At 40.5% G+C, this 19,236-nt stretch overlaps 1 protein-coding gene across 3 annotated transcripts in view; it reads right to left on the minus strand.

Moving 5' to 3' along the window:
- Positions 1 to 19,236, minus strand: part of ADCY8 (adenylate cyclase 8) — a 364,716-nt gene that overhangs the window by 54,549 nt on the left and 290,931 nt on the right. For all 3 annotated transcript variants that reach the window (XM_077271241.1, XM_077271242.1, XM_077271243.1), the window contains 2 exons: positions 16,698 to 16,870; positions 9,322 to 9,403 (listed from right to left, as the gene is read on the minus strand). In XM_077271241.1, coding sequence (XP_077127356.1) covers positions 9,322 to 9,403; positions 16,698 to 16,870 — 255 coding nt within the window. The remainder of the gene's footprint in view (positions 1 to 9,321; positions 9,404 to 16,697; positions 16,871 to 19,236) is intronic.

Genomic DNA, 19,236 nt, shown 5'->3' on the forward strand with positions numbered 1-19,236 from the left:
GGGTGAGACAGGCTTGGACACAGGTGCACAATCAAACAAAGCCTAGGACAGGGCAGGGCTGCTGTATGTGTGTACAGCAGCCTAGGTCAATCACCAAAAACACAGAAAGAATGGCGTACATAACCCAGCGCGTACGGCAACAGTGGTGCTGGCTTCTCCCCTTTTTTACTGTGATCTATTAGTATAGCCAAGTCTTTTTCTCATGTGCTGTTGATTAGTTCTATTTCTCCAATTCCTTTTTTGAAGCTAGGGACAACATTTGCCCAACTCCGATCTTTTGGGACTTCAGTTTTCCAGGATTTTTCAAAGATTTTGGCTAATGGTTCTGCAATTTCCTCTGCTAACTCTTTCAGTAACCTAGGATGTAATTAATCTGGATCAAGATATTTAAATTCACTTAAATTAGCTAAGTGTTCCCTCATCATCTCTCTGTTTATACATAGTATGGATTCTTTTATTCCTTTGATGGCACCGTGACGATCAGTTGATGTTACAAATGCTTTCTCAAAAAATACAGATGCAAATTAGGAATTTAAAAGTTCGGCCTTCTCAACATCATTTTTGACCACATCACACTTTCCATCCTGTAAAAATCCTATAGCATCTTTGATTTTTCTACTGGGGTGACATTTTTTGGGGGGAACATGGATTATGAAGTCTAAACTAGGCAACATGTATGCATCTGAAGATACAGCCCTATAAAAGCGGTGAGAATGTTACTTTTTAAATATTGAGGATGACATTAATACTGTTATGAAATGGTGTTCCTATCCTCTTTTTAAAGGGTCTTTGATGTAGTTATTGTGTCAATATACCCTTAATACCTACTGCTGTAATCGTTACTGAATCAGAAACATTAGTATGCTTAAATATCTTCCTTTACACTTACCTCCTTTATATACACCATCTCACAAAATTAGAATATGATCAAAAAGTTAATTTATTTCAGTTCTTCAATACAAAACGTGAAACTCATATATTATATAGAGTCATTACACACAGAGCGATGTATGTCACGTGTTTATTTCTGTTACTGTTGATGATTATGGCTTACAGCCAATGAAAACCCAAAAGTCGTTATCTCAGTAAATTAGAATACTTTATAACACCAGCTTGAAAAAATTATTTTAAATTCAAAATGTTGGCCTACTGAAATGTATGTTCAGTAAATGCACTCACTACTTGTTGGGGCTCCTTTTGCATCAATTACTGCATCAATGCGGCGTGGCATGGAGGCGATCAGCCTGTGGCACTGCTGAGGGGTTGTGGAAGCCCAGGTTGCTTTGATAGCAACCTTTAGCTCATCTGTATTGTTGGGTCTGGTGTCTCTCATCTTCCTCTGGACTAGGGTTGAGCGACTTTTATTTTTATAGGGTCGGGTTTCACGAAACCCGACTTTCTCAAAAGTCGGGTCGAGTGAAATCGGCCGATCCTATAAAAAAAGTCGGGGTCGGGGTCGGTCGAAACACGAAACCCAATGCAGTGCAATGGGATACTATGGTTCCCAGGGTCTGAAGGAGAGGAAACTCTCCTTCAGGCCCTGGGATCCATATTAATGTGTAAAATAAAGAATTAAAATAAAAAATATTGATATACTCACCTCTCCGACGCAGCCTGGACCTTACCGCTGGTAACCGGCAGCCTTCTTTGCTTAAAATGAGCGCGTTCAGGGTCTTCCATGACGTCATGGCTTCTGATTGGTCGCGGCCGCCCATGTGACCGCCACGCGACCAATCACAAGCCGTGACGTAATTCTCAGGTCCTAAATTCCTAATTCTAGGAATTTAGGACCTGAGAATTACGTCACGGCTTGTGATTGGTCGCGTGGCGGTCACATGGGCGGCCGCGACCAATCAGAAGCCGTGACGTCATGGAAGGCCCTGAACGCGCTCATTTTAAGCAAAGAAGGCTGCCGGTTACCAGCGGCGATGTCCAGGGTACTCCGGAGAGGTGAGTATATCAATATTTTTTATTTTAATTCTTTATTTTACACTTAAATGTGGATTCCGATACCGATTTCCGATATCGCAAACATATCGGAACTCGGTATCGGAATTCCGATACCAGATTCAGAAGATCACCGACCTCATGGCCGACCCCACACAGGGGTCAGGTCGGGTTTCATGAAACCCGACTTTGCCAAAAGTCAGCGACTTCTGAAAATGGCCGACCCGTTTCGCTCAACCCTACTCTTGACAATACTCCATAGATTCTCTATGGGGTTAAGGTCAGGCGAGTTTGCTGCCAATCAAGCACAGTGATACTGTTGTTTGTAAACCAGATATTGGTACTTTTGGCAGTGTGGACAGGGTCCAAGTCCTGCTGGAGAATGACATTTCCATCTCCAAAAAGTTTGTCGGCAGAGGGAAGCATGAAGTGCTCTAAAATTTCCTGATAGACGGCTGTTCTGGCTTTGGCCTTGATAAAACACAGTGGACCTACACCAGCAGATGACATGGCTCCCCAAACCATCACTGATTGTGGATACTTCACACTTGACCTCCAGCAGCTTGGATTGTCTGTCTACTCTTCTCCAGACTCTGGGACCTTGATTTCCAAGGTCTAGTGTGAAGTATCCACAATCAATGATGGTTTCGTGAGCCATGTCATCTGCTGGTTTAGTTCCACTGTGTTTTATTAAGACCAAAGTCAGTGCAGCTGTCTACTAGGAAATTTAAGAGCACTTCATGCTTTCCTGGAGCGCCCCCGCGGGCAGTGGGGTACTCGGTACCGGGAGCTTCAGTTCACATGGGAATGTCACGGTGGCTGACCCGGTTCGTGGCCCTTGGGACGTCCGTGTAAAAGGGAAAGGTCTTTAAAGGGATAGAGTTTGTGTTCGTGATGCCACCTGTGGTATTCGGTCAGGGTGACCGACGCTGCTTAAGGGGGTCCGCTGGGGTGATGTTATGGCAGCTAGATGGTATACCTTCCCATAGGTGAAGTATGTCCCCAGGGCTTCCCAGTGTGTAGATGGTGAATGATGATGTGAGGCGCAGTAAAGAATGAGGACACAAGGTTGCAGTCTCTACCTTTTACTGAAGGCTTCAGCATCCACAGTCCAGAGCACCAGATCACAGGGCAGGCAGAGTCCGGCCGGTTTGGAGGCAAATCCAGAGTCCCCTTATCCAGGTGGAAATCAGTAGCCTTCCTCTAGCGCCTTGGTGCTGTAGTACTTTACTGCTAAGCCTCTCATAAGGTCCTCACAGATGTTGTAGATGTTAGTGATGTTATGTCTCTCTCTCTGTCCCCCAGATGGATAGGACAAACCCGTATGACCGGTGGCTTGAGGCTTTTTACATGGACTCTATCATGCCCCGGCCTCTCGTGGGTGCCACCTTGCCTCCTGGGTATAAGGCGGATCAGTAACTTGCAATTAGCTGTCCTGCCGGTCTCTCGAGCAAGGCATAAAGGACTGTTGCTCCCTCGGTGTTCCGGCTACCGGGATCCTGCGCCTCAGAAGGAGGCAGCCTGTGCAGGGCAGAATTCCTTCTGGTATCCACTCCTTTGCTATGGCTTCTTCTCACTCTCTACAATACAGTTCTCTGTTTGTGTCCTTTCTTAGGAACTGCCGCACGTGGGGCAGGTGCAGCTCCGTGACCTTCTGTCTGGGCCTCTGACAGGCTCCCACCCCTGTCAGGGACCAACTACCTGAGCAAAGCTTAGCCAGCAACTGCCTTACTTCCTCTCCAGGCCACCAGTTTTACCTAAGTGTGAAGAGTGCCCTAATAAATAGGAGCATAGCTCCCCCTGGTGGACTGCAGTATGAAATGTGTTGAATGTTTGTGTTACCTGGATTCGGCTGTCATTCTTTGCCTCCAAACGTAACACCACTCTCCCCTAGAGGAGAATGATATTACTGCAATGACCAGGACGCTGGGGCGCTGCACCCCTCTGCCGATAAGTTTTTTGAAAATGGAAATTTAATTCTCCAGCAGGACTCGGCACCTGTCCACACTGCCAAAAATACAAATACCTGGTGTAAAAACAACAGCATCTCTGTGCTTGATTGGCAGGAAACTCGTCTGACCTTAACCCCATAGAGAATCTATGGAGTATTGTCAAGAGGAAGATGAGAGACACCAGACCCAACAATGCAGACGAGCTGAAGACTGCTATCAAAGCAACCTGGGCTTCCATAACACCTCAGCAGTGCCACAGGCTGATCGCCTCCATGCCACGCCGCATTGATAATAAACAAAATCCCATGTATGGACAATGGGGATAAAGAGGCATAGGCAAAGGCATAAAACTAAACATAATATTTTATTCCAAAATTCTTTAAGATAATACAAAATGTAAAAACAAGGGGAAATTCTCAAGAAAAGGCTGAGCGTGAACAAGGGGCCAAGGATACAATGGGCCATTTGAGGAAGACAGTCAGGCGAATCGGCGCTGTCGGGGTATTGCTGAGAGGTGCCTGGGGCCAGGAAAGACGTTAATGTAACGTAAGTAATTTAGTTCCTTACTTAAGAGGCAGACTTTTCTAAACATTGCACTCATACACCTTATGGTTAAAACTCATTGGCTTACGCTGTGCCATGACTGTGGATATCTCTTCAGATGCGGCAGCGTTTTCGTAATACATTGGCACTTTGCACTTTATTGATTTGTGTGAACGCTGCAGCATACTGCTTATCACTTGCCAGGATTTCATTATGAAATAATGTATGTTATTTGTCTGCTGCTAGAAGTTATTATCCTTGGCCCCTTGTTCACGCTCAGCCATTTCTTGAGAATTTCCCCTTGTTTTTACATTTTATATTATCTTACAGAATTTTGGAATAAAATATTTTTAATTTTATGCCTTTGCCTATGCCTCTTTATCCCCATTGTACATACATGGGATTTTGTTTATTATGATTATTCTGAGGTTGGTGTCACACCGTAAATGGATGATTGATATACACGCCGCATTGATGCAGTAATTGATGCAAAATGAGCCCCGACCAAGTATTGAATGCATTTACTGAACATACATTTCAGTAGGCCAACATTTAGGATTTTAAAATAATTTTTTAAGCTGGTGTTATAAAGTATTCTAATTTGCTGAGATAATGACTTCTGGGTTGTCATTGGCTGTAAGCCATAATCATCAACATTAACAGAAAAACACGTGAAATAGATCACTCTGTGTGCAATGACTATTTAATATATGAGATTCACTCATATATGTATTGAAGAACAGAAATAAATTAACTTTTTGATGATATTCTAATTTTGTGAGCTGCATCTGTAACGGTGTGCCATAACTGTGGTGTGACTGAGAGGAAGGTAATCCTGACCTAAGAGCCTACGTTGGTGTTTCCGCAGGAGTGATTTTTTTTTTCATTTCTTCAAGGCAGAATATTATTACCCAAGTGTAGTCTCGTTACCATCTCAGTTAGCTTTGATATAAAACCATACGTGGTATATGTTCCTTGAATGACACCAGTACACCTTTATGTACCAGTCCTCCAAATTAATCATTATTATTGAGGACATAGTTAGTTATCAGAAAATACCTACTCTAACACTGGTCCCCTCTGCAAGAGGTGAGGGTCATTTGTGATCCACTAGATCAGTCAATGTGACAGAGGCCGCTGTATGGTCCTGGTACTTGTGGTGGAAGTACGTTATTTTTTGACAAATCCCAGTACATTCATCCCTACGCTACACTATGACCTCTGTAGGAAGTATTCAGTGAGGACTTTCTTGTATATTTTTGGACCTTGCGTCCATTTTCTTTGCACATTGCACTTTACGTTATATGTTTTTTGTTGTCTGTTTTAAGAATAGATAATAAAAGTTAATTTTTTGGATCCCAACTTGCTTGGCCACCATTGCGATAAATGGGGGCTCTTGGTCATAAAAAGGGCATCCCAATAAGTCAGTGACATAATCCAAAGCTGAAGCCGATCCCCGGGCAGCCAAAACTTGGGGTACTGACACGAAAGTGACTAGAACAGCTGCTGCGAATAAGGAAACTGGATCAAACCAAAGCCATCAAAGAAAAACAATAAAATCGAGCCAAGAAGCAAGAAGGAGATGAGAACTCAACATGTACAGTGAGCCTACTGAAAGTGTAGAATGTGTTTTACTATAACAAGAAAGTGAAAAAGGAACACAGCAAAATAACAATACCATACAGTGTCTGACTAATGGCATCATATCCGAAAGTCACTGTGACAGGTGTGTTAGTGGTACATATAAAGTGCTGAGGTAATGCAGGTAGAGATCTACCATGCAATGAATTGTCTATAGAGATGTTTATAGAGGCCAACAACACTAATATAGGGTCAAATTCACAATACTTTCATATAAGGTGAAGGATTGCATTGTGGCTAAGAAGCACTTTATTACAATAAGTCACTTATCCATGATAGAATAAGAAAGGAGATCACCCGCCCATACCCCGACGCGCGTTTCGCCTTTTGCTTTTATGAGGGGATGTGTAATGATGTGGGAAGAGCTTCTTAGCCATAATTTATACCTTCACGATACAATCCTTCACCTTATATGACAGTATTGTGAATTTTACCCCATATCTATCTGCCAATATTAGGGCTGTTACCCTGCATTAATATTTTTATGCATACACTGTTTTGCGTATTGATATTTGGAGCACAGTGATCATTTATTTTCCTATAGAAACATTTTTTTGCTATTTCTTGTTATGACCTCCTTACAGTAATATATTGTACAAAATGTTTTTAGATGTATCAATAAAATATTCAAATTTTTAACATATTCTGATATTATATTTTTTTGGGTGGTTTCAGTCTACTCCATTTCTTTCCCGGTTGTTTTAATGATCATATAGGAATACATCACCAGTAATATTACCATGACTCACTGTGGGGGAACATCATACTTAGACATGTTCCCGGCCCAACGCAATATATATTTGTGCTTTGTCTTTTTCTTGTCAGTACTTCACCAAATAATAGATCTATAACGTGCTCAGTAATGTCAAAAAAAGAAACGCTATACAACATCTGTTATATTAGATAGAGAAAACGACTGCATTCCGAAGATGTTATTGGGCAAAAAAACATTTTTTGGGAAATGAAGAGTAGGAAGAATCGTTTTGGAAAAAAAAAAAAGTTTACAACTGTAAAGGTAAAACGCAATTCACTATTTAAAAAAAAAAAAAAAAAGCCAAAAGTAACAACAAATTAACAATTAATTAACCAACTAATACCAACATATAGAATAATAAATTATACTAATATAATGTCCAGATAATGGATTTAGAAAGTGCTCAATAATAGTGCCGAAGGGAGCACTGAAAAGAAACCTGGAAGAACGCCTACAATCAGAAGTCATCCCTGTTGTATCCTCTCCCCGTGACTGTGGTGGCTCTGTCCTGGATTTACCCATCCAGTGTGTAATAATATTAATTTGACGTTAGAGTGGTATTATTTATTTTTTTTTTTATTGTAAGTGGTCTATATATATTAATATTAGGGTAAAGCTTATCGTATAATCAGGAGTTTCTCCTCTCATTGGCACATAAGAGCCAAAATGTGCCCCTGCTGCTTACAACTTACATTATGCAAAGGAGGCACTTCTTTAAAAAATATTGCCCGGGCTTGGGGCTGAAGTCTGCAGTCACTGTATGTGACTGCAGACTTGTAAATATTCAGTGTGCACAATGTGCGCAGTCAGGATTCTCTTGAGCTGTCGGTCATGTGACTGCAAGCATGTGATTTGTATACTTCCGGCCACATTCCGACTAGACGTATCCAGCCTTACACAATACACTACCATTGAGCGAGGCCGCACACGTCTAGTTGGCACGTGACCACATGTATGCAAACTGTACACTTGCAATCATGTGCCTGCTCGCTCCAGGCACACTGTGAAGATTCACAAGTCTGCAGTCAGAAGGATTGACTGCAGATTTGAGCCCCAAGCCTGGAAAACCCCTTTAAATGGATCTTCCTCCTTAGGCTGGCTTACACAACAAGACCTTTTCCGTGTCTTGGACAAAACAAATTGCCCAATCCTCTCCCTACATCCAGCGCCTTTTAGGCAGGGCACGAATACTAGCATCCATGTGGAAGCGGCATATGGCTCACGGGACCAATGAAACTGCCAGAGTTACCTCCACAGAATACTTTGCCCCTAGTACTGTGGGTATCATGCTATGCCATTTGGACCAGTATTTTTAGTTCTTCTATACCCCTACAACTCATGACATTAGAAGATACCCCATAGAAAGAGCAATAGTCGTTCCTGATGCACAGGCCATATAGATGTGTCCTCCTTTACCTTTCCTCTTGGCTCAACATATACCAAGATGTCTGGTATGAGATCACGAGCTTTTTTTTTTTTTACAAAATAAAAAACTTGATTTTGTGATACTCTGTCGAGAGATGATAATGATCTAAGTGTCTTTATATGGCCACAAAGTGGTTGTAATGTGAATTGCAGTTTGTTGAGGATTTTGTTGCCAAATTGCCATACTGTATTAATTTTTATTCTGAGAAATTGGGAGCTGATAACCAGTGGACATGTCTGTAATTAAATTATATTAGTTCATAAAATCATGGGGTTTCATTAAAAAGAATAGACTATTTTAGATTCTACAGCCTCTATGTATCACTGTACCCAGCAGATTTACTGTGATACACAGACGCTCTAGAAACCATGCGTTTTCATGAAAAAGTTTAGACCACTTAGTTACCACAGCCTATATGTATGACAGTACATAGCAGATCTAATGTGATACACTAAGACTGTAGAAGCCACGGGGTTTGATTAAAAATTTTAAACCACTTTGTTTCTACAGCCTCTATGAATCACAGTACATAGCAGATTTAATGTGGTACACAGAGGCTGTAAAAGCCACGGGGTTTCATTAAAAAGTTTAGACCATTTAGCTTCTACAGCCTCTCTGCATCACGTACATAGCACATCTACTGTGATACACAGAGGCTGTAGAAGTCAAACGGTCCCAAATTTTTCATGACAATGAGTGAGAGTTCAGGATTCTTTTTTTTAAGAAGTGGAGTTTAGGAATACAGATCTAGATGCCAAGCATTGACCATGAGATGTTACTCAATGATCATACAACAAATATTTGTGGAACCCATCAGGTTTTTGCACAATTTTTCTTGTTTTTATGTTCAAAAACTATACAACATAATAAAACGCAAGTAAATAAAAAGGAAAAAAGAATGAACATTTTCACATTTCTGAATGACACGGCAGATGAATTCACCAAAACAATCACTGTCTCCATTAGGCGTCCTGAGCAGCCGGTGACATTTTACAGGACATCCATAATGAAATGCCAGAGAACCATGGGGAACGAGTGAAGGAAATGTTTTGTCTCACCTGCTGTCCATGATAGAAGACGGCTAAGAGGAACATGGCCATTAGCAGCAGGGAGGCCTCTTTCGTCCCTAGGAAGTCTGTGCTGGAAAATAGATAAAACAGCCATTGTCACTCTTTACGAGCCTCACAATATAGCGCGTGAATATCAGTCCAGTGGGTAATGTAGCACTTAAGATGCGCTGCGTGGGCGTCTGACAAGCCTGCTCATATTACTCATGCAAGGATTCACTATAATGTATGCTTGATATCACATCGTCCATATCTAAAGACTTCCACTCTTGCGTCCAGTCCCTTCTTTGGTATTTATATGCAGAACCATATTGTTCTATAAGTAGGAGAAAAGTGATTGCAACTGGGCTACGCACATTGCTTTCCTAATGTTTCAGATATTAAAGGGGTATTCCACCTTTAGAACCTCCATTTGTTTATGACCTTTGAGTCAAAATGGCCAACGGTGGCAGAGAAAGAAAGGTAAGAAGTCTTCATAACCTCCATAGATGGCAATGGAGGGAGCTGTCTGATTGCCCAGTTTGCTACCTTATTCCCCGGCTGCTTTGTTTGCCATATTAAGGGGCAGGTGACCTGCATTCTCCAGCTAGGTTGGAGTCCCAGAGATATTAATATCCATTTTTGATATGGCATATGGGCTGTAATGTCAATACTCCATATAGCTCTGCTACTGTATAGGGTGTTGTATTTCAAATATCCAATTTCATGAAAATAAAGGATATGAAGACCTACAAGGACATTTTGTTATTTAAATGTATGTATTTTGGTCTAAAAAGCATTTTTGCTATAATGTTTAATTAAAAAAATTAGACCATTTAGTTTCTACAGCCTCTATGTTTCACAGTACATAGCAGATCTACTGTGATCCAGAGAAGCTGTAGAAGCCATGGAGTTTCCTTAAAAGTTTAGACCATTTAGTTTCTATGGCCTCTATGTATCACAGTATATAGCAGATCTACTGTGATCCACAGAAGCTGTAGAAGTCATGGGGTTTCATTAAAAGTTTAGACCATTTTGTTTCTACAGCCTCTATGTATCACAGTACATACCAGAGCTACTGTGATCCACAGAAGCTGTAGAAGCCATGGAGTTTCATTAAAAGTTTAGACCATTTAGTTTCTACGGCCACTATGTATCACAGTATATAGCAGATCTACTGTGATCCATAGAAGCTGTAGAAGTCATGGGGTTTCATTAAAAGTTTAGACCATTTCGTTTCTACAGCCTCTATGTATCACAGTGCATACCAGAGCTACTGTGATCCATAGAAGCTGTAGAAGACATGGGGTATCATTAAAAAGATTAGACAATTTTAGTTTCTACAGCGAATATGTATCACAGTACACAGATCAAGGCAGAGAGGGTATGAGCCTAAGGAACGAGCTGAATCAGCTCCTTAACGAGTAGCTCGAATAAAGCTATGTTTTATTCAAACCATTTCCTCTCCGGTTGATGGCAGCACTTTGTAGCCAGAAGTTTTATCCTTTTAATCCCTATTGTGTCCATCAGGATCCTCATGACCAGGAGATCCAGAGGAGAGTCCTTCCCTGCTTACAACAGTGTTGTGCCTGACACTGCATAACAGGTTCAGGTAAGTAAACATACTTACCATTGCCACTTGGGATTTCCCTATTGATCTCTTTACATTAAAAAAATTAGACCATTTTAGTTTCTTCAGTCAATATGTATCACAGTACATAGCACACATACTATGATCCACAGAAGTTGTAGAAGCTATGGGGTTTCATTAAAAAGTTCAGACTGTTTAGTTTCTAAATTCTCTACGTATCACAGTACATAGCAGATCTAATGTGATACACAGAGACTTTAGAAGCCACGGGTTTCATTAAATAGATTAGACCATTTCAGTCTCTACAGCCTCTATGCATCACAGTATATAGAAGACCTACTGTGATCCACAGAAGTTGTAAAAGTCATGGGGCTTCATTAAAAAGAATAGACTATTTTAGATTCTACAGCCTCTATGTATCACAGTACCCAGCAGGTTTACTGTGATCCACAAAAGCTCTAGAAACCATGGAGTTTCATGAAAAAGTTTAGACCATTTAGTTACCACAGCCTCTCTGCATCATGCACATAGCACATCTACTATGATACGCAGAGGCTGTAGAAGTCAAATGGTCCCAAATTTTTCATGACAATGCTCTATCACAGCACATAGCAGATCTAATGTGATACACATTAGCTCAACATATACCAAGATGTCTGGTATGAGATCAGCAGCTTTTTTTTTACAAAATAAAAAACTTGATTTTGTGATACTCTGTAGAGATATGATTATGATCTAAGTGTCTTTATATGGCCACCAAGTGGTTGTCATGTGAATAGCAGTTTGTTGCGGATATTGTTGCCAAATTGCCATACTGTATTAATTTTTATTCTGGGAAATTGGGAGCTGATAACCAGTGGACATGTCTGTAATTAAATTATATTAGTTCATAAAATCATGGGGTTTCATTAAAAAGATTAGACTATTTTAGATTCTACAGCCTCTATGTATCACTGTACCCAGCAGATTTACTGTGATCCTCAGGCGCTCTAGAAACCATGGGTTTTCATGAAGAAGTTTAGACCACTTAGTTACCACAGCCTCTATGTATGACAGTACATAGCAGATCTAATGTGATACACAAAGACTGTAGAAGCCACAGGATTTGATTAAAAAGTTTAAACCACTTAGTTTCTACAGCCTCTATGAATCACAGTACATAGCACTTCTACTGTGATACACAGAGGCTGTATAAGTCAAAAGGTCCCAAATTTTTCATGACAATGCTCTATGAGCGAAAAAAGTCTGACTGATATATTGTATCAAACTTGCCAGAGGGATCTGTGGCAATAAATTTGTCTAGAAGAGATTACAAAGTCATTTCTAAAACTGGAACCAATTTGCCTTTCAAAATAATTGGCAAGGAGTAGGGACAAGTCTTCTGGGAGACAATCAGAGGAACATCCAAAGACCTACACTATTTGTAGCCTCATCGAAATCTGATCACGGTTGCTATATAAGGAAGGGGACAAAAATGGGAAGTGATGGCGAGGAGCAGAACGGAAGAGGTGGGCAAGGCTCGGCACCTTCCTCTATTAGTGGAAGGAAACTAACAAAAAGCGGAGCTCACTCTGGCAAATGTCTTGCCAGCTTCCAGAAAGGGGATCAATAAACAAAGGCAATGTGTTATCAGAAAATAATCCACTGTATAAATCAAGTTTTCATGTTAGATGTATTTTTTTTTTTACTTTTTTGGTAAAGTTTTTTTTTATATTATTCATAAAAAAATATTGATGAAAAAAATAAAAATCTTGCAATTTTCACACTGGAATCTGGGGATATTTTAGGCTCATAGTTCCTGTTCTTTCAGGAAATGGACATGCACATTAGCAGCAATAGATGGACTGTGACCCTATCTTGTGCACTGAAGCATCAAATGATAGTGCACAAAGGTCATTGTGAAGAGAGGAGGAGGAGGTGAGCTGGGATATTACCTAATAGTGCACAAAGGTCATTGTGAAGAGAGGAGGAGGAGGTGAGCTGGGATATTACCTATTGTGAATGGTGGATGCTAGGTTATCTACTGTATATAGAGGTGTTATCAGTCATTGCGCAGTAGGAGGAGGTGAGCTGTGACATCACCTATTGTGAATGGTGGACCCTGTGTTATCTACTGTAAATAGAGGTGTTATCAGTCATTGTACAGGAGGAGGAGGTGAGCTGTGACATCACCTATTGTGAATGGTGGATCCTGTGTTATCTACTGTAAATAGAGGTGTTATCAGTCATTGTACAGGAGGAGGAGGTGAGCTGTGATATCACCTATTGTGAATGGTGGATCCTGTGTTATCTAATGTATATAGAGGTGTTATCAGTCATTGTACAGGAGGAGGAGGTGAGCTGTGACATCACCTATTGTGAATGGTGGATCCTGTGTTATCTACTGTAAATAGAGGTGTTATCAGTCATTGTACAGGAGGAGGAGGTGAGCTGTGACATCACCTATTGTGAATCATGTGTTATCTACCATATATAGAGGAGTGATCAGTCATTGTACAGGAGGAGGAGGAGGTGAGCTGTGATATCACCTATTGTGAATGGTGGATCCTGTGTTATATACTGTATATAGAGGTGTTATCAGTCATTGTGCAGGAGGAGGAGGTGAGCTGTGACATCACCTATTGTGAATGGTGGATCCTGTGTTATCTACTGTATATAGAGGTGTTATGTCATTGTACAGGAGGAGGAGGTGAGCTGTGACATCACCTATTGTGAATGGTGGATCCTGTGTTATCTACTGTATATAGAGGTGTTATCAGTCATTGTACAGGAGGAGGAGGTGACCTGTGATATCACCTATTGTGAATCATGTGTTATCTACCATATATAGAGGAGTGATCAGTCATTGTACAGCAGGAGGAGGTGAGCTGTGATATCACCTATTGTGAATGGTGGATCGTGTGTTATCTACTATATATAGAGGAGTTATCAGTCATTGTACAGAAGGAGCAGGTGAGCTGTGACATCACCTATTGTGAATGGTGGACCCTGTGTTATCTACTGTAAATAGAGGTGTTATCAGTCATTGTACAGGAGGAGGAGGTGAGCTGTGACATCACCCATTGTGAATGGTGGATCCTGTGTTATCTACTGTAAATAGAGGTGTTATCAGTCATTGTACAGGAGGAGGAGGTGAGCTGTGATATCACCTATTGTGAATGGTGGATCCTGTGTTATCTACTGTATATAGAGGTGTTATCAGTCATTGTACAGGAGGAGGAGGTGAGCTGTGACATCACCTATTGTGAATGGTGGATCCTGTGTTATCTACTGTATATAGAGGTGTTATCAGTCATTGTACAGGAGGAGGAGGTGACCTGTGATATCACCTATTGTGAATCATGTGTTATCTACCATATATAGAGGAGTGATCAGTCATTGTACAGCAGGAGGAGGTGAGCTGTGATATCACCTATTGTGAATGGTGGATTGTGTGTTATCTACTATATATAGAGGAGTTATCAGTCATTGTACAGAAGGAGCAGGTGAGCTGTGATATCACCTATTGTGAATGGTGGATCCCGTGTTATCTACTGTATATAGAGGTGTTACCAGTCATTGTACAGGAGGAGGAGGTGAGCTGTGATATCACCTACTGTGAATGGTGGATCCTAGGTTATCTACTGTATATAGAGGTGTTATCAGTCATTGTACAGGAGGAGGAGATGAGCTGTGATATCACCTATTGGGAATGGTGGATTCTGTGTTATCTACTGTATATAGAGGTGTTATCAGTCATTATTCAGGAGGAGGAGGAGGTGAGCTGTGATATCACCTACTGTGAATGGTGGATCCTGTGTTATGTACTGTATATAGAGGAGTTATCAGTCATTGTGCAGGAGGAGGAGGTGAGCTGTGACATCACCTATTGTGAATGGTGGATCCTGTGTTATCTACTGTAAATAGAGGTGTTATCAGTCATTGTACAGGAGGAGGAGGTGAGCTGTGATATCACCTATTGTGAATGGTGGGTCCTGTGTTATCTACTGTATATATAGGTGTTATCAGTCATTGTACAGGAGGAGGAGGTGAGCTGTGACATCACCTATTGTGAATGGTGGATCCTGTGTTATCTACTGTATATAGAGGTGTTATCAGTCATTGTACAGGAGGAGGAGGAGGCGAGCTGTGATATCATCTATTGTGAATGGTGGATTCTGCCTGTGATAATAATGAGACTTCTGAAAAGTCTTCTGGAAAGAACAAGTAGAAATGTAAAATACCTGTATTGGCTAATGTGAAATCTGCAAAATTTAGATTTTTTTAATGAATATAAATTGTTGAAAAAAAAACAAAACGCTGCCAACATATAAAATAATACTTGTAACACATAACCTGATATAAACAATAGGTAATTTTCTAATGATACATTCCATTTAAATGCAGTACTGGGCATATGAGCTGTTCTAACACTACTACGCCACTGTATTTTCTAATAAGCATATTCTGATCGGTGACAGCAGCACAAGTATCGCAAGTGTCATTTACCGATCTGATCACCTTGTCGGGATGTAAAGGAGAAGAAGACAACAGATTATTGCAAAGAATATCGCACGGTGACTACAGCACAAAGATGCACATAATTTGCTTTGGAGCCATTAATGAAAATGTTTGTGCTTTTGAGTCTTTTTTTTTTCATTATTGTTTAGCCGGACATGGGGTCATTACCGATATGACACCTAACAGTCAATGACTAAGAATTTGGGACAATGCATTTTTCTGGTGTTTTCTGCTAGAACCATTCCCTGTAGCTTACAATACAAGTCAATTGGAAGGCTCAAAAGGCTCCTGGATATTTTATGGAGCGTTTTATCATCAATTTTGGTCAAAAATCCCACTAGTGGTTTCTTCATTATCCAATGGAGTGAAAAACGACCGGTAAACAACAGTAAAAAAAAGTTTTCACAAAAACCGTGGGAAAACTCTCCAAAAAATTGTAGAAGAAACGTTCAAGAAACGACTGAAAAATGACATAAAAGACACTTCAGGAAAAAAAATTTTTTGAAGAGTCTTCTGCTTATAGGCACTGCGTGGAAATGCTCCAATCTCCCTCAAAACTGTGAATTTCGGCTCATGGTTTTTTTTGTAGAGTTTTCCGAGCAGAAACTAAACAGAACCTCCAAACTTTTTAGATGTTTTGCAATTTTGTGGAGGATTTGGAAAGTTTACGCTCCTTTAGTTTCTGCTCCAAAACTCCTCGAAAAACTTCTATGTGCACATTAGCCAGTGCCTAATTTGGAGTGTTTTCCATCAGGAGACACTTAGAAGAAGTAACACACACTCTTTTTTTCCCACCAGGTTTTTTCGAAAACCTGACGTAAAAAAAAAATGCTTAAAAAAACAAACAAATGGTTTTGCAATACAGACTTTTAAGAGTTTTGTTCAGCAACTTTTAATTTTTTAGTTTTATTTTTTCAGTGGACCTGTTCCAAAAACACTCCTACAGTGCGCAGTGGTGGAAGACCGGATGCGGATAGTATTGAGATTGGTGATTGTTTGTGCCAAGATACCTTGGACATTGGGAAAAAGACTCAAGAGATGTGACCCTGGTGCCAGGCGCTAGCAGTGTCACTGCATGGTCATACTTTCATTACTTCTCCCAGCACTCTGTCCAGTCCGGAGTGATGGAACATGCGGAAGAAGGGGAAAACTTTATTTCTGATTTTCCTAACTCTGAAGAGTGAGAATTATAGAGGAGGTTCACACCAGCAGGGGGGGACAGGGTTTTCTCTCACTTTTTTTTTTTTGCTCTACAATTAAATATAAAAAAAACACAACAACCCATGGGGGCACTTACTTCCCGTTGTGATGTGAATTGTCGTATCGTAAGAAGAGAGAAGTATAAATGGTTTCTGTCAGCAGGGAATATATTGCTATCATGATGAGCAGCACCGCCAGCTTCAGGACAGAGTTGAGTCGTAAAAAGACAGCGCAGGTCACCATCGCCAGAACTCCGGTGAAGACAAAGTACTAAGAGAATACAAAACCAGACAGGTGAAATCCGGAAATATCACACATGACCGAGAATTTACTAAACAACATGTTTATGTTTACGTAGGAAAGTTCAGATTTAGATTCACCATTCAGATTTGTCACCAAGTCAAAAGTGACCAGTTTTTGTCTTTATATTATTCCCCGTGTTTCAGGGTATTTTATAATTTCATACAGTTTCATACTGTATATATGAGTCTTTTTATTTAGTGCTAATTTTTATGGTCTTTACAAAGGGGCGTGACTTAAAAGATCCTCAGGGGCGTGACGTGAGCTCTTCTGCATTATCACCCTGTGAGCGACGCCCCCTAAGTAAAGACTATAAAAAGGAGCACTCAATAAAAAGAGCCATATCTCTGGCACTATATGACGGATTTAATGGGAACCTGACAATCAACCCATGGTCAGCATGTATCAGACATTGGCTGCATGTTTTCAACCATATATCTTTGACTTTGAAACACTGCGGCATTTCAAATAAAAGCATACATTAAAAGCTGCTGGGGGCCAGGCCGCACAGGTGAGGAGTCAAAAAAGGAGATCTCAAGGCTTCTATATGCTGCCAGTTACTCACAGGTCTCTCCCTTTTTAGCTAGGTAAACACATGGATGTGACTGGAGAAGTCACCGATGACCCACCTGCTGCACTAGTCTCCTGTGCGGCTCGGTCTCTGACATCTTTAAAAGTAGGTTCTTCTCTGTGGCCGGGGGCCGGGCCGCACAGGTGAGGAGTCAAAAAAGGGGATCTCAAGGCTTCTATATGCTGCCAGTTACTCACAAGTCTCACCCTTTTTAGCTAGGTAAAGACATGGATGTCACTGGAGAAATCACCGATGACCCACCTGCTGGACTAGTCTCCTGTGCGGCTCGGTCTCTGACATCTTTAAAAGTAGGTTCTTCTCTGAAAGATACGTGGGTAAAATCATGCAGCCACTGTCTTGAGACATGCTGCCCGTGGATCGGGCCACATGTATCAGCTGTCAGGGATAATACTTAAAGGGATAGTGGGAATAAAGTAAGAGCAGGACCTGGCTAATTTCGACCTGGTGACAGGTCCTCTTTGAAGGAATTGCATGCGATTCAGTTAATAGGGTATTCTAGCCAAAAACATGACCAGGGCTAATGCAGGATTGAATTCAGCTGCAAATTGGCAGATGAGATCCCCCTGTGATTTCCTGCTGTGCTAGAGGCAGCGAGGTCTTGTAATATAATGTTGCTGTGGAGAACTCTCACTACCAAATAATGGTAAAAAAAAATGGTAAAAAAAAGTCACATTTTGGGTGGGCTGAGACTATCTCCCCTACAAATTATAATAATGCCGTACTGTTTTGTCAGTAGTAATCATTGAAATTTCAACCCCCTTAAAAAGAGGTTCCAAAATGTAGGACTATGATGATTTTCTGCAAAAGGAGCCTCACTTGTCTTCCAAAAGGGCTGTCGCCCAAGGGTTGTGGCCACCACAAATTCATCTGCCACTGATAGTTAGCATTTGACGATTCTGTTTATGGAGTTGATATTTAGTCACTGTATGTTTCAGTTCTGTAGGAATACATGGAAACTGTATTTATTTTACTGACTTATATGGCGCCATTAATTCTATGCTTTATGGATATCATCTTTGGGGCTCACAATCTAATTTCCCTATCAGGAAGGAAACCACCGAGCCACTTTGTCATCCGGTATGTCAGTATTATTTGAGGAATATATGGTGATGCTATTTGAAATACCGTGTTTTGGTATTACTAAAGCACTCTATGTTGCTGTTATTTGAGCACTGTATGGTGGTATTATTTATGCAATGTTATGTTTGGATGATTTATACAGTACATTGTTGATATTACTTGGGCACTGTATGGTGGTATTATTTATGCAATGTTACGTTTGGATGATTTATACATTGTTTGTTGATATTACTTGGGCACTGTATGGTGGTAATATTTGAGAACAGTATAGTGGTATTATTTGAAAAACAAAACTGCATGGTGGAATATTTAAGGACTGTATATACCTATTATTTAAGCACTGTATGATACTTCTTGGTATTATTTATGCCTTGAATCTTTATATTACTTGAACACTGTATGTTGGTCTTATTTCAGCACTGTGGTGGTATTCTTTGAAACACATTATTTTAGTATTACTAAAGCACTGTATGCTTATATTATATAAACAGTGTTTGTTTGAGTTATTTAAGCCATATATGCTGATATTTTTTAGCACTATACAGTGGTATTAATTCAACACCGCAAAGTAGTATTAATTAAGCAATGTATGGTGTTATTATTTGAGCACTGCATTTTGGTATTCCGTAATATGAATACTGGATGATGTTTTTCTTTCAGTACT

The sequence above is a fragment of the Ranitomeya variabilis genome, chromosome 6 (genome assembly GCF_051348905.1).
Source record: "Ranitomeya variabilis isolate aRanVar5 chromosome 6, aRanVar5.hap1, whole genome shotgun sequence".
Classification (NCBI taxonomy): domain Eukaryota; kingdom Metazoa; phylum Chordata; class Amphibia; order Anura; family Dendrobatidae; genus Ranitomeya; species Ranitomeya variabilis.